Source organism: Cnephaeus nilssonii (genome assembly GCF_951640355.1).
Source record: "Cnephaeus nilssonii genome assembly, chromosome: 19".
NCBI lineage: Eukaryota > Metazoa > Chordata > Mammalia > Chiroptera > Vespertilionidae > Cnephaeus > Cnephaeus nilssonii.
Window position 1 is genome coordinate 18,115,973 of NC_137090.1, and position 25,637 is coordinate 18,141,609.

At 45.9% G+C, this 25,637-nt stretch overlaps 1 protein-coding gene across 2 annotated transcripts in view; it reads left to right on the forward strand.

Annotated features, from left to right (window-relative positions):
- Positions 1–25,637, forward strand: part of PITPNC1 (phosphatidylinositol transfer protein cytoplasmic 1) — a 220,317-nt gene that overhangs the window by 183,645 nt on the left and 11,035 nt on the right. For both annotated transcript variants that reach the window (XM_079797208.1, XM_079797209.1), the window contains exons 6-7: positions 15,317–15,472; positions 19,321–19,384. In XM_079797208.1, coding sequence (XP_079653334.1) covers positions 15,317–15,472; positions 19,321–19,384 — 220 coding nt within the window. The remainder of the gene's footprint in view (positions 1–15,316; positions 15,473–19,320; positions 19,385–25,637) is intronic.

Here is a 25,637-nt window from a genome sequence, read left to right on the forward strand (position 1 = left end):
AGGAGATCCTTGAACGTCAAGCCAAGGAACTGGGAGTTTATTCTGCAAGTAGTGGAGGACTTTCAAAGCAGGGTCACCAGCCATGATGCAAGAGGACTCCATTTGTGACCTCACTAGAAAGGCTAACTTTGGGGGGGGGGAGGGTGCTAAGGGAGGCTCCTGGACCCTCCTACCCAATCAACCTACTTCTGTCCCTCTTCTACTACCCCTTTTGTGAACAAATCGCCTTCAGCCATCTTTACAGCAATTATTTTATTAATGGAAAGAAGCCTTTGGGAATAAAAGGACATAGAACAGCCCTAACCGGTTTTGCTCAGTGGATAGAGCATCGGCCGGGGGACTGAAGGGTCCCAGGTTCGATGCTGGTCAAGGGCACGTGCCTGGGTTGCATGCTCAATCCCCAGTAAGGGGTGTGCAGGAGGCAACCGATCAATGATTCTCTCTTATTATTGATGTTTCTATCTCTCCCTCTCCCTTCCTCTCTGAAATCAATTTAAAATATATATATATATTTTTTAAAAAGGACATGGAACAGTGGTCCTGCCCTCAGCAACCCTGGCTACATCATTTTTAAACCAGTGATGGGCCCCTCACTTCCCAAGGTGATCTCTCTCAGATATCATTTCTTCCAAATACAAGAAAGCTGGGCCACCAAGTCTTACCAAAGCACCATGTCCAGGGCTGGTTTTTAAAACCACTGCTGTTCTTTTGACCTGATAATGTGGATCCTGCTAGAATGTTTTAAGCAAAGCCGGTTTTTTAAAATATTTTTTAATTGATTTCAGAGAGGAAGGGAGAGGGAGAGAGAGACAGAAACATCGATGATGAGAGAGAACCATCGACTGGCTGCCTCCTGCATTCACCCTACTGGGGATCGAGCCTGCAACCCGGGCATGTGCCCTGACCAGAAATCGAACCCTGACCTCCTGGTTCATAGGTCAGTGCTCAACTACTGAGCCACACTGGCTGGCCAGCAAAGCTAATTTTTACTAGGAAAACAATAGTGCCCAACTCCATCCTAGGGAAAAGGTTTTGTTTTTAATTTTTCAAGGGGGAAAAACGATTAACTGCTGCTGTAATTTGTATGAATGAGGTCCCCCAGAGCTTAGTGCCCAGAGTAGCAATTTGCAAATCTTATCAATTGGATTTGATAGTGAAATGCCAGGCCAAGTAGGTCAAACAAAATCGAGGCAAATGAATTCCTAAATACCAAGTCAAAACCAGAGATTCGAAGTCCCTGCCAGGAGTGGAGTTTCTCAATAGAAAGAGCCCTTGGGGAAATGGCTCCATGTCCCATAAGGAAGGATTCAGCCAAGCAAAGCATCCATGGAAGAGAGAAGCAATCGGCTTGTTGTGGGGCGAGGGGAGGTTTGCATAAGAGGTCACCTCTAGAACCTATGGGTGGGGATTCTCAGCTCATGCTTTCCATGTGCAGATAACCCCACGTAACCAGGTGCCTTGGCTTCGGGACGTCTCCCAGGTCATCACAGCCATCTCACTTCATCTCTCCCCATCTCTGTATCTTGACTCTCTTCCTCTCATCTTTCCACTCATCCAATGAATGGATGAGTGGAAAGATGAGGTGAGATGCACTGAGATGATGTGATAGGCAAGGCAGGGCATTAAAATGACTAGCACAGTCCCTGGTACATCATAAGCCTTCTCCCTTCTCCACACTTTGACTCTGTCGTGGAGATCTGCAGGTGTGTTTTTGGAATGCTTGCTCAGTCCCAACCATATGTCTTTGGAGAGAGGCTGTGGGAATTTGTCTGTAGGTTGCTTTTGACTTGTTGGCACGAATGGATAAGAGAAGCAGAGGGTTGGTTCCAATCACTCCACTTCTCAAGATCACAGAATCCTCTGCAGATACTAGATCCTTCAGAAAATAGAGCCATTTGAACTGCCGAGGAGTGGAGTTTTCTTAAAAGGTGTTGTTATTACATGGGTTACTGTTTGACCTGAATTCAGAAGGCCATGTGTCTCTGACTTCACTTCTAAGAAACCTTAGAAGTTACTTTTACTGTTTGTGTGCCAACCTCGGGCAGTACTGGAGTCCTGGCACTACCCAAGGCAGCTTTGGCATTTTATCAGCTGTCCACCTTGAGCCTTACCAGGTATATTTTAGAAGAATAAAAGTTAAGATTTTTAAAAGAAGGAAGCAGGAGCCAAAGGGCAAAAGGTTTTCGGTGAGAAGTGCACTTCCCCAAGGGCTTCAATTCTGTCTCATGGAGAACCTCCCTCTGATCTTTCAAGGAAACCACTCCACCAGCCTCTGCTAGACTTAGTCTGATCAATTAAAACATCAGGACTTCTTGGCCCTTTTGGACTGAGTTCCCAAATCAGATTAGAATCACCTTGGGAGCTTTAAAGAAATGCAGGTACCTGAGCCCCACCCTAGACCTACCAAACCAGATGCGGTAAAGTGGGACCTAGGGATCTCTGTATAAATGCACTGGGTTTGGGGAAATAGCCTCAGAGCAGAGGGACACCCCCCCTTTTTTTTTCCCCTGTCATGCCACACGCGGCAAATGATCCGTTTTGACTGGCGTATCAGGAAGGAGCTCCTGGTCAGAGATGACCAACCCCTGGGATCAGAAGGCCCATCTGCTTAGCGCCCAGGGAAGCAGTATTTTGTTACATCTATTATCCATTCAAGGTAGGGCAGCTGTGCCTAAGAGAGGTCTGTAGTCTGTGTTTGAGTTTTAAAAACCATTGTATTGTTATTTTAATTTTGTGGAAGGAAAAGGAGATGGCAATCTTTTTTAAATATATTTTTATTGATTTCAGAGAGGAAGGGAGAGATAGAAACATCAATAATGAGAGAGAATCATTGATCGGCTGCCTCCTGCACGCCCCACCCTGGGGATCCAGCCCACAACCTGGGCATGTGCCCTGACTGGGAATCCAACTGTGATCTGGTTCATAGGTCAATGCTCAACCACTGAGCCATGCAGGCTGGTTAGAAATAGCCATCTTAACCCTGGAAGAATACCTGTTCCCCTCTGAGGGAGGGGTCAGTGCCTTTGAAATCATTCCCGCTGTTGGGGGTCTGGTACCATCCGTGGAGTCACATCCCAGGCCTTCCTTGCCAGCCAGTGGCATTAATAACAATATAAGTTTGTACAGTTTTCTGAGCACTTTCTAAATTGCTTCTAAGTTGGGTGCTGGCTCTGGAACAACCATCTAAGTTTATTTCCTCCAATCAAACGCTAGAATCAGTATCCACCAAGTGCTCGGGCTTCATCTTCTCCAAGCCCTTCCCAGCTGGCACTCCGAGAGTCTCCACTATGCCTCTGTGCAGATGGAAGTGGTGTTTTTCCCCCTTGAAAAATAAGACCCAGTGATTCTCTCTTCCACTTTTTCTATTTATTCAGACTCCAGGTATAGCTATTCAGCTTTGGCTCCAAAAATATCCAGGAAAGAATAGGTGGTTTTAAGTCACTTGTCTTCCTCTGTTATTGTTAAGGGGCCCAAAGAAAGACATACAACAATTAGCTCATCAACTTGGGTTTTAGAAGTTTCAACAGATTGCTTACAGAATTGCTAAACCTAGCTTTAGAGAGACGCGAACTAACTTTTGAGTTGCTAAGTTGTTTTATTCAGTTATGCCATTTAATCTTAACAACCCCAGAGAATAGATATTGTCTCCACTTTATAGCTAAGGAGAACCCTGGCCGGTTTGGCTCAGTGGACCAAAAGGTCGCGGGTTCAATTCCCAGTCAAGGGCACGTACCTTGGTTTCAAGCTCAATCCCTGGCCCCAGATCAGGGAGGCCAGGTCTCACTTTACTTGCTTTATATATTGTGATTCCAAATCATACCATATTTAGCAAAAACAAAATTGTTTCAAAGCTAAAATAAATTTGAAATCTGTTCCACTTTAAAAATGGAAATCCCTGATTGCCTTCAAATTACAGGTGTTTTGGCTTATTGACCATCTCTGTTCAACAAGTTGGAGGTCCAGGTTTCCCAAAATAATACAGTACATGAGGAGTAAGCTAGCTTTAGGGACAGCTAATCCCATGCTGATCTCTGTTGCCATGTTGCAACTCATCAAGAATATTTGTTAACCTATTATCAGCTTTTGGTTTAATAGACTCAGGCTACCTGGGGGCCAGATTGTATAGCTTCAGGTTGGACCTGGGCTGTTAATGCTTCCTAGCCTGTGTACAAACCACATGCTAAGGTCAGAGTGGGCGGGACAACCCACAGGAGGAGCCCCGGTTCAGAGGCTGCTGCACTGCGCCAGGTCCTGGCGGCCTCCTTTGTGTGGTGGGGGAAGGGGAGAGGGGGGGCAGGGGTAGCTCACTGGCTATTAGGAGAGCTAGTGCCTCTCACTGTCACACACTCCATGAGGTAGGGACCCTTCCAGTGCACCCTTGAATGACCTTGCTGGTTTTGAAGTTATCTTAATACAAAGTCATGTCTATCACTGCTGAGAGAAACAGGTTAGCATTACATAACAGGATGTTAGGGAGCCATCTCAAGTTGCTCTGGAATGGGAACCAGGCCCAAAGCTGGGGACAAAGGAGTTAGGACTCCATGTCCCACAGGCAGCTGCTAGTCTGCTCAGGCCAGGTGTTCCCAGGGCCAACCCAGATGACCCAGATGGCCCTTCCCCATTGGCTCCCTGCATCCATCTCTCTCACTTACTGGTCTTTATTTAGAGACAGGGAAGGGACATGCTCAGAGTCCTTGGGAATATCCTTCTTGCCTAACCCCAAAGCCATGTGAGGGAAGTATTTAAAAAGAATCAATTACAGGAATTGGGGTGTCTGTAAGTTGCACAAGAGCTGACTATTTGCTGAGCTGGGAATGTGCAGGCCCGCCCTCGGTGCTGCCATCCCGCAAGCCTGCAAGGTGGCCCATCTGCAGTCTTCTGAAGGAGGGGCTTATGGAAGAACGCCATGTGACAGGTGTGCAGGGGCTGAGGAAGGGAGCGAGTCTGGGAATAGGATGGGGCATTACCTCGGGCATTATTTAAAAAGAAGAAGATAGTCATGTACTTTATAGGTTTGTTGTGAGGAGAATTCTGGGGTGTTTTCTCTGATAACAACTGAACCCCCAATTGTCCAGCACCAAGCTGGCTGTCCAACAATTTAATTCTGACACTGCCTACCTGGAGACAGCATCCGATCCCCGAGTTAAAGGGCGTGGTCCCGCAAGACCGTCCGTCCCCACTGTTGATGGCAGTCACAAGTCCAACCACCCACACTTCTAATAGACAGGGTTCCCAGCACAGGCTCTGGAACACAGCAAACATTTACTAAGCTAGTATGATGACTTGTCCCTCCCATTACTCTCTTCTGATCACCTCTCTTGGGGTTCTCTCGCCTTAATCTTCTCCCTAGTCCCTGAAAGCCATCAACAGTGGTCATCCTCAGAGCTCAAGATCTACAACTATTGCCCTGGCTGGTTTTGCTCAGTGGTTAGAGTGTCAGCCTACAGGTCTCAGGTTCGATTCCCAGTCAAGGGCACATACCTCGGTTGCAGGTTCCCCAGCCCCAGTAAGGGTGCATGCAAGAGGCAACCAATTGGTGTGTCTCTCTCACGTCGATGTTTCTCTCTCTCTCTCTTTTTCTCTACCCCCCTCCCTCCCTTCCATTCTGTCTAGAAATCATGGGGAAAATATCCTCGGGTGAGAATTTAAAAAAAATACAAAACACCTCCGACAAATTATTCTGTGGGATGTGCTCAAATTTTCCATTCTCATGCTCCCTCTTCCCCAAGTACAGAGTTGTGAGTCTTTCTGGCACTGAATTATAACTGAGAAGGGCTCAGAACCCGTGCCAAAGCAATACCCCCACACACACACACAGCCACCTTTTTGTCTGCCTGTCTACTTGTCAGATGCGCTTATGCGTCAGGTTCCCTAAGAGAGGTGCTGCGGCAGTAGCCCAAGTCACTGATGTTTGTGGTGCACTCTGGTGCCAAGAGCCGGTGCTTAGGAAAACAGCACTTTAGGTATTAACTGCTAACAAAGTAAGAATTGGCTGCTTCAGGCTGTAGTTCACATTTAGGGTTTTTTTTGTTTGTTAGTTTGTTTTTTTATCTGATGCAGAGCAGTTGACCTTTTAAGTAAAGTTTTGGGCCAATTCTCAAGCACACTCTGAAAGCTCTTTAGTTCTGTTTGGGTTTTTTTAAACAGCATTATTGAGATACTAGAGGCCCGGTGCATGAATTTGTGCACAGGTGGGGTCCGGCCTGCCCCACGGGGGGCGGGACTGGCTGGGGGGAGGGGTCGAGGGTGGTTGGCCAGCTGGCCCCGCCCCCTAGTTGAACTCCTGGTCAAACTCCCTATCAAAGGGACAATTTGCATATTTGCCTTTTATTATATAGGATAGTTCACATACCATACAATTTACCCATTTGAAGTGTAGAATTCAATGGATTTTAGTATATTCACAGATGTGCACAACCATCACCACCGTCAGATTTAAAACATGTCCATCACCCCCAAAAGAAACCCTGAATGCTTTGGCTATCACCCCTCTTCCCCCCTGCTCTTTTCCCCACAAGCCACCTCACCCCCGCCCCGCACAACCACTGATCTTTCAGTCTCTGTTGATTTTTCTGTTCTAAACATTTCCTATGAATGTGATCCTGTAGTAAGTGGTCTGTTGGGACTAGCTTCTTTGAAAGGAAACCAGAGCATGGGACTAGCTTCTTTGAAAGCTGCTTAATTTTTATGTGTATTCCTTTTAGAATTCAAGTTTAAGAAATCTTGGTCTAAAGTCAGGACTAAATTTTACCAGTTTTAAACAGCCATCCTTTGGAGGGGATATGAGAAAACAATATCTATAACACCTTGGAGTCTTCAAGAAAAATTCCAGAATGCAGGAGAAAAAAAATCTGATATGTGTTAATAGTTCATCTCTATTTTAGAGCTGAGCATTCTAGTTCCATAATGTAGCTATTCTAGCCTGTTGCTGCTTAGCCCTTTTTCATTTAACATTTATCAAAAACTTCTAGTTTCAATTAACAGGGCAAGTCCCTGTTGGACAGGGTCCTATGTGGTTCAAATTGAAAGGGTAATTAATCACAGAGACTTAACATCTCAGTGAAAGTCGGCTAATAAAATCGCCTCTGAGACGGAAGCCACGCTCCAGCTGCGTTCCAGGATCTCCCAGGGCTTCTCCGAACACCTCCCAGGTGTGAGACTGATTCTAACCAACACGGGACAGTGTCCCCTGGGCTCTGTCCCCTGGTGGCCCTAAGGAAGAAGCCTAGTGTCACCTTTTCTGCTTTGTCCAAGCGCGAGGTGGAGGAGGCCTGTAGGTGTGCCTGCCCTTGTGGAGAGGAAGCCTTCTACAGAGGATGTCCTCGCGCAGAAGGGTGGCCAGCGAGGTCCATCTGGCCATGGGATGACAGTCCTGGCACCAGCTCACCTTCCTCCGTGCAGATGGGCTTTGACTGCAAAGGTCCAGCGTGCCATCTGCCAAGCCTGGGGAGTTGCGGCGGGACGTGAGCCGGAGCTCTCTCTGTGGATGAATTTAGAAGCCGGGCCAGGAAAACTGCAGCCTGGCACCTCCCAGCCAGCCGGCTGCTGGGCAGAGCGTTCCCAGCAAAAGCATTACGTTCAGAGAATTCCGCATCACCCCGGGACCAGCTGCAACTGAGGAGTGTGGGGTGCAGCGCCCCACGACTAAGCGAGCAATTGTGGAAGTCCTAACCTCCTAACCTAAGAGTGTGACCTTATCTGGAAAGTGGGTCTTTACAGAGGCGGTTGAGTTAAATGAAGGGGAGAGGGCCTTTATCTAGGATGACTGGTATCCTTATAAAAGGGGAACATTTAGACTCGGAGATAGACACAGACGGAAGACAACGTGAAGACTTGCAGAGAGAACGCCATGTGACAGGTGTGCATCTATAAGCCAAGGAATACCAAAACTGCTGGCAACCCAAGCCACCCGAAGCGAGAAGCAAGCTGAGGGGCGTGGAACAAATTACTTATAGCCCTCAGAGGGAACCAGCCCTGCCCTCACCTTGATCTTCAACCTCAAACCTCCAGGCTGATGAGACAGTAAATTTCTGTTTTTAAGACACCCAGTTGGTGATACTTTTACTGCAGCCCTAGCAATCTAATACTGTGGTCTTCAATAGGGGAAAGAGCCCACCTTCGCTTGGAAGGTTACTGGAAGGAAAGGACTGCACCTGTGTGTGTAGCTCTCCACTCTCCTCAAGAGGAAAGCTCTTAAACCCCTAAGCCCTGACTGGTTTGGCTCAGTGGATAGAGCGCTGGCTTGCGGACTGAAGAGTCCCAGGTTCAATTCCGGTCAAGGGCATGTACCTTGGTTTCGGGCACATGCCCAGTAGGGGTTGTGCAGGAGGCAGCTGATCGATGTTTCTCTCTCATCGATGTTTCAAAAAAACTCTCTATCCCTCTCCCTTCCTCTCTGTTAAAAAATCAATAAAATACATTTAAAAAAGAAAGAAACCCCTAAGATGCTCAAACTCTGTCTGGCTTCAAGACTGACCCATCGGGCTGTTGTTCCCACCAGGCACGCTCCCAGCTTGGCTCCTGCAAGTACCACCATGTGGTTGCGGAGCCCCAGTGAAATTGGGGGGCATCACTCCCTAAGGCAGCAGCCTGCAGTGGGGCAATGTGCTTTGTCATCTTGGAACCTGCCACTGAAACAGGAGACAGAGAGAAAGGAATTGGTCCTGAAACTGGAGACTCTCCCTGGTCCTTGGCCTGGAGCCTAGTCGTAGCATCCAACAAGCAAAAGCCCTTCTCTGGGGTTTCTTCCACCCCGTTCTATGGACTGGCAGGTGACAGCTCCCAGAAAGTGGGAGCGCCCACCAGCCTTTCGCTGGTGCAAGGACACCTGCACGGTGGTGGCAGGCAGGCCTATCTGCTGCACTTACTAGTGTTTTCCTGTACACTGGACCCCAGGATAACAGCAGAGTAATAACCGTCCTGCAGCTCTACAGATAGTCCTGCTGCCTTCTTTCGAGGAACTTAATAAGATCTGAGGAAATTGCATTACAGTCTCTCTCTAGGATGTTCCTTATCTCTCTCGGGTGTCTCCTGCCTATCACATGCCATCCATTGGGTGCTGGATGGGGTGACGTTGCCTACATTATTCAGTTGAAGCCCCGCAACAACCCCACGAGGAAGAGAGCACTGACACCACCCTGCAGATGACGAGACTTCCTCTCCTCTGACGATAGTGCCCGAACTTCAGACGGGACTCTCCTGTCCACAGGGTGAAGAATGGGAGCCCAGGCCTGGAGTCAGGCAGGCCTGAGAGGACATTGTCTCTTGGAGCAGTGGCTTGACCTTGGCGGTACCTTCAGTTCACATGGGGAGCTGGATGCCCAGACGCACCAAGACCAGTTACATCAGAAGCAGGGGGGTGAGGTTAGCCTTGCGCCTCGTCCCCAGGGGTTTCTCTCACAGCTCTGAGGCCAGAGCCCGAAATCAAGGCGAGGCTCTAGAGAAGAATCCTTTCTTGCCTCTTCCAGCTTCTGGTGGCTCCTTGGTTTGTGGCTGTATGCCTTCCATCTCTGCCTCCGACAGCATGTGCCTCTTGTCTTCTCCATTTCTGTTTCTTACAAGGACACTTGTTATTGGACGTGGAGCCCACCCTCTTAATCTAGGACGATCTCATTTGGAGATCTTTAGCTTCATTACATCTGCAAATAAGATCACATCCGTAGTTACTGGCGGTGAGGACTAGGACATGTATTTGGGGGGAAGGGGGGTGTACCTGCAACCCACTACAGAGAGCTTGCACTGTATTTTCTGGTTGCACTGGGTTGAGATCTAGGAGGTCCAAGATGTGTAATCTCTCCATCACACTGAAATCAAAGTGTGGGAAGGTCCAGGGTATTTGTAGCTTTAGAGGTAAAGGTGGAGGTTTATAAACCTTGTTTTAAAATAAGGAAACCTGGATGCCCGGCTGATGTGGCTCAGTTGGTTGGAGCATTCTCCATATACAGAAAGGGTTGTGGGTTTGATTCCCTGTTGGGACACACGGGAGGCAACAGATGGATGTTTCTCTCTCTCTCTCTCTCTCCCTTCTTCTCTGAAATCAATAAAAAAAATTTTTTAAAGAAACATCAATAATGAGAGAGAGTCATTGATCAGCTGCCTTCTACATATCCCACACTGGGGATCAAGCCCATAACTTGGGCATGTGCCCTGACCAGGAACGGAACCATAAATTCCTGGTTCATAGGTTGATGCTCAACCACTAAGCCACGCTGGCCAGGTATCATTGATTTCTCTCTCTCTCTCTCTCTCTCTCTCTCTCTCTCTCTCTCTCTCTCTCTCTCTCCCAGGCATCACTGATCATCATTGATGTTTCTCTCCCTCCCTTCCTCCCTCCCTCTCAAGAAAAAAAAGAGTGATATAACAGAGTTTGAATCAGGACCAAGATATTGTAGTAGCTATAGAAACACAGATCAGAAATTTTAAAAATACAAAATGTTTAAAGGTTATAAAGAAAGGTTAATTGGTGTGTAAATTGACAATTTACATATTTATGTCCACAAACTCAAGTGAGAAAATGATAGTTGAAAATGATTTCAAGAGGAATGGGTATTGGGGTGAGGGGGTGAGGATTGGAGGCAATGGGCTCTGAATGGGAAAAGGGAGAAAAGTTGGACATCAGAATATTTCAGGTTATATATATTTTTCTCATCTTCATTCAAAGGCATTCAATTGGATGTTCATGTCTGATCTTGAATTTTCATTAAAGGAGCCCTCTGGTGTCCTCTCCCTTACTTCCCTCCAGCTCTTTGGACATGAATTCCTTATTGTAGCCACATCTGAGATTTCCTAGATGAAATCAGCAGCTGTAGATATGACTCCAGACTTGCAAAAAATCAGCCCACTGTTGCCATAAAAAGCCCAAGTGTGCATTGCTTCTTTGCATCTGGCTGTAACAAAAACACCCTTTCCCTGTTTAGTATTAAAAGTAAATGTAGCCGAGACCTGTTTGGCTCAGTGGATAGAGCGTCGGCCTGCGGACTCAAGGGTCCCAGGTTCAATTCCGGTCAAGGGCATGTACCTTGGTTGCGGGCACATCCCCAGTAGGGGGTGTGCAAGAGGCAGCTGATCGATGTTTCTCTCTCATCGATGTTTCTAACTCTCTATCCCTCTCTCTTCCTCTCTGTAAAAAATCAATAAAATAAAAAAAAATTTAAAAAAAAAAAGTAAATGTAGTGGAAAGAACATTGGGCTAGAACTAGAGGAGGCTGGGGTTCTAGTCCCCAACCTGTCACCCAGTGCAAGATGATTTCATTTCTCTCAGGCCTTGGCGTCCTTATCCATAAAATCAGGGACATGAAACCAAATTATCACATCCACCTTAAAAATCCTATTCTAAAAATACTGTTCACTTCTTATTTCCATCTAGCCTTTTCCTAAAACCTTATTTGGCAATATCCTAATAAAATTTTGTAATTTTGTGGTGCGATCAGGAGCCACACCCGGATTTCAGCATCTACCTAATTCTCACTGTGCAGGCAGAACCTTTCCCGCCTTACTCAGAAATGAAATTTGCTGTGGGGCCCCTCGATTCTTTGCTGTTTTGGAAATTCAATCCACCAGTGTTCCTGTGTGATACTGCAGAGTCTTGCTTTATTCTTAAGTCTGAAACATAAGTTAGTGTGACCTGAACTGACACAGTATCTCTTCTGACACATTGCATTAGTCAAAGCAAGTCAAAGGCCAGTCTCGGTTCCATGGGAGGGCAGAAGGCCTCTATCGTTGGTGACAGGAACAGCGTGCCTGCACGGTGAGGGAAGGAATTGATGGCCACCATGTTTGGAGATTGTCTACCATAGTCCCCCTGTTGATACATCTCTTGTTCTATTGTTCTCTTTTTATTCTTAATGGCTTTATGTGGCATAGGAACGCAGGCAGGCAGGAATTCGTTCCATGGCCTTAAACATCAAATATTTTACTGCAAACTGCAGGTGCTTTGGAAGGCATTGCTATCTCTGCCCTGGACTGTAGGGTTGGATACTTTAAGCCTTCGATGACTGTCTTGGGGGGTGCAATCATGTTTTACATGAAGGAGTACTTGCTATGGGCCAGACCCTGTGCTTACGCCTTTTCCATGGGTCTATCATTCGGGCCCTGTGAATACCATTTCAGTGCCGGTCTCTGGGTTGGTTCGGGTAATAAAAATACGGCATGGCAACGTTGGTACCAAAGATTCAAACATGCTACCCACTCTCAAGATCCCCACGACCTCCCTTCACAGAAGCACTTACTTCGCGGGGATACCTACTGTCCGTTCTCTTTCCTCCCCCACTTCTGGAACCCCTTTTGTAAATTTTGTATTCTATTAATTATATATTTGCCCCACTCTGGTCCCTTTCTGCCCCCAGGCCCACCACTTTCCTGCAACCGATGCAAATTAGGAGGGACCCTAGCGGGAGGTCAGGGAACAGAGGTGTCCAAGTAGAGCTGAGTTTGTTCTCTGTGTGGAGGGAAGTTTTCTGCGACCACACACAGCCGATGCCCTTCACACCCTCAGGACAAAGAAATCAGGTCAGCGGGGAGCATGTGTGATACCTGCTTCTATACTATGCCCACAGTGTACGTTTAGTCAGGGGCTTGGGGTGATGACTGTTATAATATTAATTTATGCAGGGATGTCAGCAAACCCAGGGCAGAGCACACACTGAAAAATCCTACTGAGGTAGCTTATAACACTTTTTATTGCATTTATGTATCTTTCACAGTTTTATTGATATACTAGAGGCCCGGTGCACGAAATTCGTGCACGGAGGGGGGTTGTCCCTCAGCCCAGCCTGTACCCTCTCCAATCTGGGACCCCTCAAGGGATGTCCGATTGCCTTGAGGGCAGTCGGACATCCCTTTCACAATCCAGGACTGCTGGCTCCCAACTGTTTGCCTGCCTGCCTTCCTGATTGCCCCTAACCGCTTCTGCCTGCCAGCCTGATCACCCCCTAACCACTCTGCTGCCAGCCTGTTTGCCCCCAACTTCCCTCCTCTGCCGGCCTGGTCACCCCTAACTGCCCTCTCCTGCAGGGTTGATCACCTCCAACTGCCCTCCCTTGCAGGCCTGGTCCTTCTCAACTGCCCTCCCTTGCAGGCCGGGTGCCTCCCAACTGCCCTCTCCTGCTGGCCATCTTGTGGTTGCCATCTTGTGTCCACATGGGGGCAGGATCTTTTACCACATGGGGGCAGCTATATTGTGTGTTGCAGTGATGATCAATCTGCATAGTACTCTTTTATTAGATAGGATGACATTTCTTTCTTTCTTTTTTTTTTATCCTCACCTGAGGATATGTTTTTATTGACTTTTAGAGAATGTGGAAGAGAAAGGGAAAGACAGAGAGAAACATCAAAGTGAGAGGAATACTTAGATTGCTTGCCTCCTTCCTGAGCCCTGACCTGGGCCCCAGCCAGGGAGGAGCCTGCAACTTAGGTACATGCCCTTGATCAGAATCTAACCTGGACTCTGCGGTTGGCAAACCTAGACATTATCCACTGAGCCAAACCGTGTAGGTCAGGTTATGACATTTCTTAGCCCTCCAGCAGTGGACCTTCGTTTTTTTCTCCAGGAGTGTGGTGGAAAAGCCCTAGATCACCTTTTTGGATTCTTATACCCAAGTTACTAAGAATATTACCAGTGGCATACAGGGAGCTTAGCCAATGAGCGGTCAGAAAAGGTATTTCCTCTGTAGTTCACACCTATCTCCTGTGATCTCCGGCTCTACCCCTGCCAAGGCCTAAAGCCTCGAGCCCTGGGCAGGGACCCCCAGCTGGCTCTGATCGCCCTGCTCTACCCCCAGCCAAGGCCGCAAGCCTCTGTTTGAGGCTCGGGCCCTGGGCAGGGACCCCCAGCTGGTTCCAATTGCCCACAGACACCCACAGCTGGCTCTATCGCCCGGCTCCACCCATGGCCAAGGCTGCAAGCCTCAAGGCTTGGGCTCTGGGCAGGGACCCCCAGCTGGCTCCGATCGCCCTCAGGGGACCCCAGCTGGCTCTGATCGCCAGGCTCCGATCACCAGGCTCCGCCCCAACGGCCAAGGCTGCAAGCCTCTGGCCAAGGCTTGGGCTCTGGGCAGGACCCCCAGCTGGCTCTGATCTCCCCGCTCCGCCCCCATCCAATGCCGCAAGCCTCTGTTTGAGGCTCGGCCCCTAGGCAGGGACCCCCAGATGGCTCTATCCCCCGCTCCATCCAAGGCCAAGGCCTCAAGCTTCTGTTTGAGGCTTGGGCCCTGGTCAGGGACCCCCAGCTGGCTCCAATCACCGCAGGGGACCCCAGCTGGTTCCAGTGGCCCAGCTCCACCCCCAGCCAATGCCGCAAGCCTCTGGCTGAGGCTCGGGCCCTGGACAGGGACCCCCCAGCTGGCTCCGATCGCCTGCAGGGGACCCCAGCTGGCTCTGATCACCTGTGGGGAACCCCCGCTGGCTCCGATCTTCCCCTCTGATCTTCGGCTCCAATATCCCAGTTCCAACAACTGCTCTCCGAGGCTGCAGCCATCTTGGTTAGGTGTATTTGCATATTCCCTTTCTGATTGGCCGGTGGGCGTGGCCAGTGGGCGTGGCTTGTGAGTGTAGCAGAGTGATGATTTGCATATTACTGTTTTATAGATAGGACTAGAGGCCTGGTGCACGAAATTCATGCGTGGGTGGGGTCCCTAGGCCGGGCCAATCAGGGCCAATCAGGGCCAATCAGGTTCCCTGCCTCCCCGCCTCCTCCTTCCCTCACCACTCACGCACCACCACCGCGCCATTCCCTGCCTCCCCCTCCTCCTTCCCTCACCACCTGCGTCTGCCATCACCCACCCCTGGTTTCCCATCCCAGCCTGGGGCCCAGCCCCAATCAGGCAATCGGGGCCTGCCAGCTGGGGGGGAGGGACCAGAAGGGTGGCCGGCAGGCCCCATTGGCAATCAGGGCCTGCAGGCTGGGGGCAGCTCCTGCGTTGAGTGTCTTCCCCCTGGTGGTCAGTGCGTGTCATAGCGACCGGTCGTTCCATCGTAATGGTCGCTTAGGCTTTTATAGATATAGATAATTTACAAACCAGAGAGTTCAGCCATTTAAAGTGTTCAGTTCAATGGTTTTTAGCACACTCACAGTTTTGAGCAATCCCCTTAAATCTAATTTTAGAACATTTTTATCACCCCCAAAAGAAACTTTGTCCCCATAGCAGCCATTCCCTGTACTATACCCATTCCCTAGCCACTAATCTACTTTCTTTCTCCATAGATTTGCCTATTCTGGATATTTCATATAAATGGAATTCTACAGTGTGGCCTTTGGTGAAAAGCTTCTTTCACTTAGCTTCACTTCCAAGTTACCATTTCTTTGGTATATTTTTTCCAGGATCCTAAACACTTCAAGTCAGAGAAGACAGGACGGGGACAGTTACGGGAAGGCTGGAGAGATAGTCATCAGCCCATCATGTGTTCCTACAAGCTGGTGACTGTGAAGTTTGAGGTCTGGGGGCTCCAGACCAGAGTGGAACAATTTGTACACAAGGTAAGTGAACAAAGAGCAGTTCCTGAGCCTCGGAGCACGTACCTGTCTTTATGGTAAGCTGGAGTGAGTGATGTACGACAGATGCACAGGCACTGAGCCAACACCAGGTAACTGCATCTAGGCAACCCTGTTTTTATGAACAGGCATTTTACATTCAGGTTTAATTTGCTTCCACTAATAGATGTTTCACACCATCTCCTATCCTGTACCTCCATATCTATTATGTGAGTGTATTCAGGAAGTTGGACGTTCAAAACACTTATCCTATATGGAAGCAACCCAAGTGCCCATTGATAGACAAGTGGATAAAAAAGCTGTGGTACCTACATAAACAGTGGAATATTACTTAGCCATAAAAAAGAATGAAATCTTACATTTGTGACAGCATGGATGGACTTAGAGGGTATGGAGCTAAACAAAATAAGCCAGACAGAGAAAGACAAATACCTATGATTTCATTCATATGTGGAATCTAAAGAACAAAATAAACGAACAAAATAGAAACAGACTTAGAGACCCAGAGATCAGGAGGGTTGGTAGGGCTGGGTGAAAGGGATTAAGAAGTACAAATCGGTAATTAACAAAATAGTCATGGGGAGGTAAAGTACAGCATGGGGAGTATAGGCAACGATAGTGTAATAACTATGTATGGTGCCAAGTGAGCACTGAAAATATCAGGGGGATCACTTTGTAAAGCTTATGATTGTCTAACCACTATGCTGTATACCTGAAACTAGTACAAAATAATGCTGAATGCAAACTGTAATTGAAATTTTTTTTTAAATGTTAAAAACACCACACACTTCTCCCTTTGGCATTGGGCTAATCTAGTTCCAAGCACAGGTACTTATACCTGGTACTTGGGTTGCAGGCAGAGGCAAAGGGCTTATCTGCATGTGCACTCCCCAAGGATTATTCTCACTCTATAGGTCCTTCAAATGTAGACCCCTGAGGGACGGTCTGAATGTAGAAGACATCTCAAGAGACAGAGCAAGAAATCCCTGTAGTCCCATTAGATGGTGCACTGCAGAATTTCTGCTCATATAATTCTGTCAACAAAGAATTGTGAACAATCTCAAAATATAGATTTCAATTCTATACCCACTTTGGCTAAGCTCATTAATTTTGTAGCAGGAATTCCCTTGGTAATGATTTAGGTTTTTTCAGAGGTTTCTAACATGAACCCTGTCCTCATGGCGGAAAAAAAAAAAAAAAAAAGGAAATGTAGTGTTGAACACTGCCCTTTGTAATTCCTTCCATCTCCATAAAAATAAATACTAACCCACGTTATCTCTGCATTCCAGATAGGCTAAGTATCTGTTTGTTTTTCCTCTTAAAAATTGATAATAATAATTTTTAAAAAAAAGCTTTCTGGAATTCTTTTGGAGGTGTTGGAATTTAAACTTAATGTGCTGAGCTTTTTGTTACTTAGATAGATTTGTCTACGGGGGACAATTGACAATAAAATAGGAGACCCGCCGAAACCAGTTTGGCTCAGTGGATAGAGCATCGGCCTGCGGACTCAAGGGTCCCAGGTTCGATTCTGGTCAAGGGCATGTACCTTGGTTGCGGGCACATCCCCAGTAGGGGGTGTGTAAGAGGCAGCTGATCGATGTTTCTCTCTCATCGATGTTTCTAACTCTCTATCCCTCTCTCTTCCTCTCTGTAAAAAATCAATAAAATATATTTTAAAAATAAAAATAAATAAAATAAAATAAAATAGGAGACCTAATTGACCATAAAAATTTGTAAATCTTGAAATTAGGTCCAAGGAATAGACTGACCTTGGGCTCCTGATTATCACAGACTCTGGAACAAATTTGAGACAGAGAAGGGTGCCAATCTGCTGAGCTTCAGAACCCATTCTGCCCAACCAGAGGAGGGAGCCGAGCAAGACACCTAGAAATCAAGTTCTGGGGCTGCCTGTCGTCCTGCTGAGTCCCAGTTATTAAGCAGGAAGACAGGGTTCCCAGGGTGAATATCTTCCAGCCTCTGCTCTGGGTCTATCTCAGGTTGTGACGTCCTACAACATCCCCTCACCCCCTTGTCTTTACCACAGCGCTCATCGTGTTTCTTTTCTCACAGATGACTTGGGCTAGTTTTGAGAATCTGTTTCTTTAAAACACCTGTAAGAATTACACTCTGGCGTAGGCATTCCCATTGCCCATTTCCAAATGGAATGAAGTGCTACCAACGCCCAGCACACACCTGCTCTGGCACATGAGTCGCTAATGAGTGTCTGAGGCCAGCATTTGCATGGGCGCCTTTCTCTGAACACCTTTGTTTTTTTAAGAATCTTTTCACAGTTAAGGGGAAGAAATGTTTGAAAGCGAGCTATTAGCACATTATTGAGTTCCTGTTTCCAAGCAGACAGCTGTGTTGTGCTTAACGTAATAGGGTCTATTTACTGATGCCTCGATGCTGTTCTATTGATTTCCATGAATTTGACACACTCGGCACTCAAGTATGTTCAGCTTCACGAAAATTTCTTATTTTCATTACGTTTCCTCCTTAAGCCTCACTAGCTACCCAGAGGCCTGGAATAATAAACACTTTCTGATAAATACTTCCTTGTTTCTGCAAATTCACCAAAATTAAAATCCTTCACTTACTGAAACATGCTCAAACCTTCCATGAGAGGTTTTAGACAATTGCTGGATTTGTTCAGCAGTAATAAAGGAATGTCAGAAGGAGAGTGTGAGTGTCCAAGAAACTTTTTAAGGCGTATTTATGGGGCACAAAAAAAATAATACCATAAGTTAAAAGCACATAAATAGGGCTACTCACACACAAACTGTGTCTATATTATTTTTCTTTCTCTCCTGTCACCATTATGTGACACCATCAGAAACAGTTTCATTCTGATGGTGACACATAATGGCAGCAAGACAAGCTTATTATCATTGCCATTATGTTCTGTTCTACTTTGGGTGTCTTATTTCATTTCTTTCAATGGTAGTTTACTGCACTTGCTCCCCCCTCCCCTGCCCCCGTTCCTATTACATGAAATTCAAGCCAGAAAGATATTTATGCTTCTTGTATACCACACCTTCAATTATTTGTTTGTTTGTTTGTTTGTTTACTTTATTTTATTTTTTTGTTAAATCTTCACCCAAGGATATTTTTCCACTGATTTTTAGGGAGAGTGGAAGAGAGGGGGAAGTCTGAGAAAAACACATCTATTGGTTGCCTCCTGCACGAGCCCCAACCAGGGCCCGGACTGGGAAGGAGCCTGCAATCAAGGTCTGTGCCCTTGACCAAAATTGAACCAGGGACCCTTTGGTCCGCAGGCCCACGCTCTATCCACTGAGCCAAACTGGCTAGGGCGCTTCAATTAATTAAAGAAAATGAACCAATATTTAAGATATTTCATCAGAGAAGAATGTTAAGTACTCTTTATTAAGAATTGACCTGCTGCCCAGAAAAACTCTTGATTTCTAGCATGTATGACTGCTTGGCACCAGTGAGACACACCCTAAACAAATAAAAAGTAGAGCCTGTTTTAGGTAAAGGTAAACAAAGAGAAAAATCTCAAGGTGATTAGCCTGGAGATTCATTCCAGTCATTGCCGTGTGACTGCCAAGTCGTCTCATTGGTTTGTACACACCTCCAGCCTGACTTTCAAGTAAGATGGACATTAATTTACACCAAGGACATGCCCACCATGGAAAGGGCTGAGGGTGAGCAAGTACAATACCTGTGCATGTTTTCTGTCATTGTCCTCGCATATGAACAGAGGTATGGAGACATTTATAATGCCAGGATTCCTAAAACTGGGAATGATCTATTTTCCAGGTAGTTTTAATCAAACATGGTATTATTTCAACCTTCTTCTTTTACTTTTTTAGGTGGTCCGAGATATTCTGCTGATTGGACATAGACAGGCTTTTGCATGGGTTGATGAATGGTATGGTAAGTCAACTTCCCCGAAATAACTTGTAGGACAATTTCATAACACATTGACTTGGGATTTCAGTCCATCTGGCTTTAAACGCTACCTAGAAAGACATCAACAAAGGCAGGGCAACTGCTTCCTATATTGGAAAATAGCACTGTTCACGGAACATAATGAGGAAAAATGTAATGATAGAAGCTTGATCTAAAATAACTACAGTACTTAGCTGTTGAGGAAGTGGGACCTCAGTATGTTTGATGCTTGCTTACTTGACTTGCATATAGGACTCCACAATTCTCTGTGGGATGGGTTTCAGTCTCATCCTAATTTATACAGACTTCAAGATCAAAGCTGTCTCAAGTGTCATACCAAGTGAAACTCGTCCTTTGATTCACAGATCACTTGAAACACTCCCTCACACAAAACAAGGACTCGGCGAGAGTTCAAGGGCAGAGACCTAGATATCCCCTTAATCCTAAGGCTATTGTTTTGGCCTTTTTCCTTTTTTTTACATGATTTGGGAAGAGTTTGGCAAGTTCTACTCGTTTACAGTAAATGATGGATGGAGCACCCTCCCCAGATCCTCTGCACTATCATTCTACCCACGAGAATCCTCTCCAGTCCCAGGATCAGTCATCAGACACTAGTGTCCTTGACTTTAAATAGAAACAAACACACCCAATTGGTGGCTGGGGTTAGATCTGATTATCTAATGAGGTGCCCTTCTCCTTGGCCTTATCCTAAGTCACCTGGGATCTGTTCTGAGTGTAAGCTCGGTTGCATTCTGGTGCTTTTCTGTCACTGTTCCATCAGTTCCCTTCCTCTTCAGAACAGAAAGTATCAGACAGAGTGAAAGGGGAGGGTGGACTGAATGGACGAAGGCAGGGATCGTCAGTAATGTTGTTTGCTGTTTCTGAGGCACATTTTTTTAGAAACATGCTTTTGTAGGCCAAGGGCTTTTTATATTTTGCTTTTATTTTTTGCAATTGTTCCCAGTTCTGCATCTTCTGAAGAACAAATGCATCTTCCTAGAAGAGATTCTTTTGGAAGATCACCACTCTCTTTATATATATATTATTGATTTCAGAGAGGAAGGGAGAGGGAGAGAGAATAGAAACATCAATGATGAGAGAGAATCATTGATTGGCAGCTTTCAACCCAGGCATGTGCATGCCCTTGATCAGAATCGAATCAGGGACCCATCAGTCCACAGGCAGACGCTCCACCCACTGAGCCAAACCGGCTAGGGCAAGATCACCACTCACTTAACACAACCTCCAGGATGCTGCCACCCGCGGTCCGTGGGCTGGCTCAGCTCATGGTTGTGTGTCTCCCTGAGACCTGTCTGTGGTTGTCTTCTGTGAGGCAGGAGGGACAGTCTCCTATGGTTACTTCCCCGATCTTTAAACCAATCTTTCCGGTTGTATTTTTCTGGGGAGCTTTTCTCAGATTCTTAGAGGAAGCACAGACCCCAGAAAAGTTAAAGAACTGGTAGTCCCAACTTGGATTCCTCCAAGTTTCCTTACTGCCTACACTAGGGATATCAAAAGGATATTCAAAGAATAACAGGCTCAAACTGATATGGAGGTTGGCAAGTGAAGGGGACCCGAAGGACCAAATATCTGCCACTTTGAAGACCGAGGAGACACTGGGCACGTCAGTAGATGTCTCTCTAGTGCCAGGATGCCAACATAGACTTTTAAGAAAGCTCACATCAAACGGCAGCTGGGTCCTGGTTCAGAGGACAAAACACTGCCAGCCTGTCAATCAGGGAAGGGCTGGAGTAGAGATGGATATAGAAAGAGGAAAAATTGTGGGTGGGCCTCCAGTAAGAGACCTGCTAGACTATAGAGGATGGGGATTGACTGGGGTAAGGAAGACTAAAATACTTCTAATCCCAAAACAGAAAAAGCTCAGACTATTACAGGGGCCCAAAGGTAGAATAATACATCGAAGGAACCTGGAGGTCTCCAGTCCTAGAGACCTCACAGAACACCTACCTGTGTACTTCAGATGGGCTCGGTGGAGACAGAACTCCGGGGCCTATTGACAAAAAGCCTTTTCTGTATCTGAGTGCAGAGAAGCAGCTTGTGGGTTCGTGGATGTAGACCATCAGGGTGCCGTGTACTCCCCAGAAAGGTCTCTACCCCTGTATACACAATCCTAGCCCTAACCAAACAGGAAGCCTTTTCACCCAGCAAGCGGTCTGAGAACCACTCCATCCATTTCGTGTAAGTGACTGCTGGCATCGTCCCCCGTCTGAGCTGCTTGCCAGCAAAACAGTGGCTCCTTCATTACACAGACGCAGACCCTCAAGTCAAATGGGTGGAAATGGCCCTGCCCACAGAGTGTCTTTTGAGCCTTTTATTCACAGTAATGCTGGGGACTGTGGGCCTTTCAGGTAAATGGGTGTGTCCCTGGTACCGAAGCCAAATGTCTGCCAGGATAGCCCTGCAGTTTTGGGTACCTGAAGTTGCTTATTTTTCTTTGCTCTGTACAGAGCCAGGGAGGCTGTCATTAGTAAACGTGGACAAGGTCTAAAATAAAAACAAACAAACAAAAACAACTCTTGTCTGTAGCTCATAGCCTAGTTCTCAAAGTGAAGTCCCTGGACCAATAACATCAGCATCCCCTGGTTACTTGTTCGAAATTCAGATTCTCAGGCCCTGCCCTAAACCTACAGAATCAGGTACACTGGAGTACAGGCCAGCAATCTGTGTTAATAAGCCCTCCAGATGAGTCTGATGCTTGATAAAGCTTATGAACACCTGGCATATAACATGAACTGCAAACCAGATTAGATCGCAAGGAAGAGCAGTTTGATTCAGTACAAACAGATTAAACTAAAGAATGGTAGCAGTCTTTAGGACCAACTGCCAAATTCTGGTGCCTTGTGAGAATTAGAAAAGGGCGCCCCCTTTAGGCAGATTCAGCAGGTGCTATCGTCTTGGGGCTAAATTTTAGCCCCATCCACCCCCTGGGCTGAGTGTTTCTATTGCACACAAACTGTACACCGTTATGCAGTGGCAGCCCTGTATGTCTTTCTCCCTAGACTCACCATCTCCAGTGCCTAATTAAGAGTTTAAAAAAAAAAAAAAGACATTGTAGCTGATGGTGATCTTTTCTTGCTCACGGATTTTAATTTTGTATCTTTTCTGAGTCTCAGCATTTTGCTGCCGCATAACTAATTTCCTAAACAGATGTTATTCTGCTCATGTTCATAGTAAAGTGTAACCATTTCCACTATTGAAGGAGTTGAGTTTGTCTTTCAAAGGCTTGATTGGTCTTTATCCATGAGCCTTGGGTGTCTCCTGTGTGACTAGAACACTAATCAAAGAAGTAGCAACAAGGCATTTCAGGAAATGGGGTGGATAAAAATAGGCAGCCCAGCTTCATAAGAACATGGTTTCGCTTCACAGACTGACCGTATTTTGAGAAAGGAACACAGGATTGCCAGGGGAGGCTGTGATTGAGTGGAACCTCATGAACATCTTGTAAATCCTCACCATTCCAAAAAAATATAGGGGCGGAGGGGTAGTTCTGACTGGTACAGATGAAACCACCTCATGACAATGACTTAGGAATCATCCTAGAGTCCCTAGAGCAGGCCTAACACTGAGCGAAACAAGCTCAACGTGGAGAAAGACATGCTTAGAGATTAGCTTGAGCTGGTTGAGTTCACCAGGCCAGCATTTTCCAATGGCCTCACATGACCTTGAGTGCCCTGGCTCTTAGGCAGTATTTTATGTGTGTGCTTATGTTCTTTTCTCTGGGGAGAGAACCCATAACTTTCCATCAGCTTTTCAAAGGGATCTGTGACCCCACCCTCCACTTCCTCAAATTAAGAACTACTGTATAGGAAAAAATGACAGCTGTAGATTACAACCCAGGATCTTAGTGGTCTGAATTAGTACATGGAAAGGGTATGCACCAAGCTTTAAGGATTGGCTACTTTCACTGCATAAAAGGTGTAGTCACCCTAAGCTATTTGTAATAAACATTGTTGACCTTATAATGATTTTTAAAGGTTTAAATAAGGCACTTCCCAAAAGGATAGCCTTCATTGTGGTGGAGCCAAAGGGGTATCACATCTAATTCAGGATTGCTGGAGCCTCCCCCACGCCCAGCCCCACACCCAACCCAGCCACTTGTTCAAGATTTCCCATTTTGACTTCGAGCAAGAAAAAATGAATTCTATTTCGGCTAAGGAGCCTGGGAGTGGAGAGAAAATGTTTATAGAAGGAAATATAACGTAATGCGCCATTGGACAGGTTATTGAATTAGAGTTGGTAGAGCCTTTTTAAAAAATTTTAGTTGCTGTGCCCTAACTGGTTTGGCTCAGTGGATAGAGCGTCGGCCTGGGGACTGAAAGGTCCCAGGTTCAATTCTGGTCAAGGGCACATGCCCAGGTTGTGGGCTCGGTGCAGCCAATCAATGATTCTCTCTCATCATTGATGTTTCTATCTCTCTCTCTCCCCCTTCCTCTCTGAAATAAATAATTTTTTTTTTAATTTTAGTTGCTGCAACTGTGCAGTGCAAGGTAGGAAAATTCAGGCTTGCAGACGTTTTGTTCCTTGGTATTTGTAGTTTCTCTGTATGTTCAGCTGACTTCTATCCTAAAGGCTTTCCAGATATATGATCTCGCCTCTACTTCCTATAAAATCAGCCTACCTTGATTTGTTTGTTTGTTTGTTTGTTTTATTTCAGAGAGGGAGGGAGAGAGAGAGAAACATCAATGATGAGAGCAAATCATTGATCACCTGCTTCCTGCACGCCCCGTACTGGGGATCGAGCCAGCAACCCGAGCATGTGCCCTTGATCTTCAGTTCACAGGCCGATGCTCTGTCCACTGAGCCGAACCAGCTAGGGCCAGCCTGCCTTCTCTAAAACTAAAAAGACTGAAAGAAAATTGCCACCATAAACACAGTTGAAAGACTAGGAGAATATAACTTGCAATATATGTAGCTAACAGAGGATTAATTAATATACTAGTATAAAGTGCTCCTATAAGTCAAAAATCCAACAAATCAATAGAAAAAAAGTAAAGTACACGAGCAGGTAAACAGTAGAAAGAGAAAGGCAAATGGCCAATAACCTCACTACTGATTTTTTTTAAAAAGTAATGAAAACAACAGGAAGACATGACATTTGCCCATCTGATAGCAGAAATTTAAGAGAGTGACAATATTTAGTTTTGGATAGGTGGGAGAACAAATTAACAGTTTTTATGAAAATGTTAAGTACAAATAGCCTATGACCCAGCAATTCCACTTCTAGAAATTTATTCTTAAGGAATACTACACATGTGCTCATGAATATAGGTACAAAGCTATTCGGTGTCATGTTGTTTATAAAAGCTAAAAATTAGACTCAGTGTAAATGTCCATTAACAGGAATATGGCCAAGTAAATTATGATACACCCATACTATGAATATTATGTGTAACAGTTAAAAAGAATAAGGTAGTTCTTATGTATTGGTATGAAAATATGTACATTTCCCATTATTGCAAAAAGCAAGCCAGAGCAATATGTATAGTATAGTATAGTATAGTATAGTATAGTATAGTATCGTATAGTTTAAGATGGTATCATTCCATAAGTGTAAAAATAAATGAGAGTGTGCGGGTGTGTGTAGTAACATACATGTAAATTTATTTTTTTTTTAAATCTGGCAGTCTGTGCCTCAAACTCTTAACAGTGGGTATTTCCAGAAGGAATAGTCTTTGTGGGGGAGGTTAAAAGGAGTTAAACTCTTTTCTCTACATAATCCAATACTACTGGAATTATTTCTATGAAACATAATTCATGCATTACTTGAGTGATTCATTAAATAATAATTAGAACCCATTTTTTGTTTTAAGTAGAAAATGGGTGAAGTGACCTAGATTCATAAAGTTGAAGTAGATTTTGCTCTCTAATGAGAGCCTTCAGTTCATGGTTTTTAGGAAATCAAAGAAGATTCACCAATTAACAGATCCCCTGGGTCCCGCACTTCTCTCTGGAAATTGGGCTGATGGTAGAGGAGGAGGTTTTACTCAGACTCCAAGGGTGGGCTAGGAGACCGGGACCTGCTCTGCCCTCCCCTGAAGGAGGGTCAGAAAGAGAAGGAAAGAAATGGCCTCGCAAGAGGACAGAGAAAGGAAATCTTGCTCCACTGAAATGCAATGAGGGGCATTTATACCCCAGAACCACTTCCCAAGTGCCGCTTCTGTCCGTCAACCTCTGACAGCCGAGGGTCAAAGATATCGGACGTACCTTTCTTAGAAGA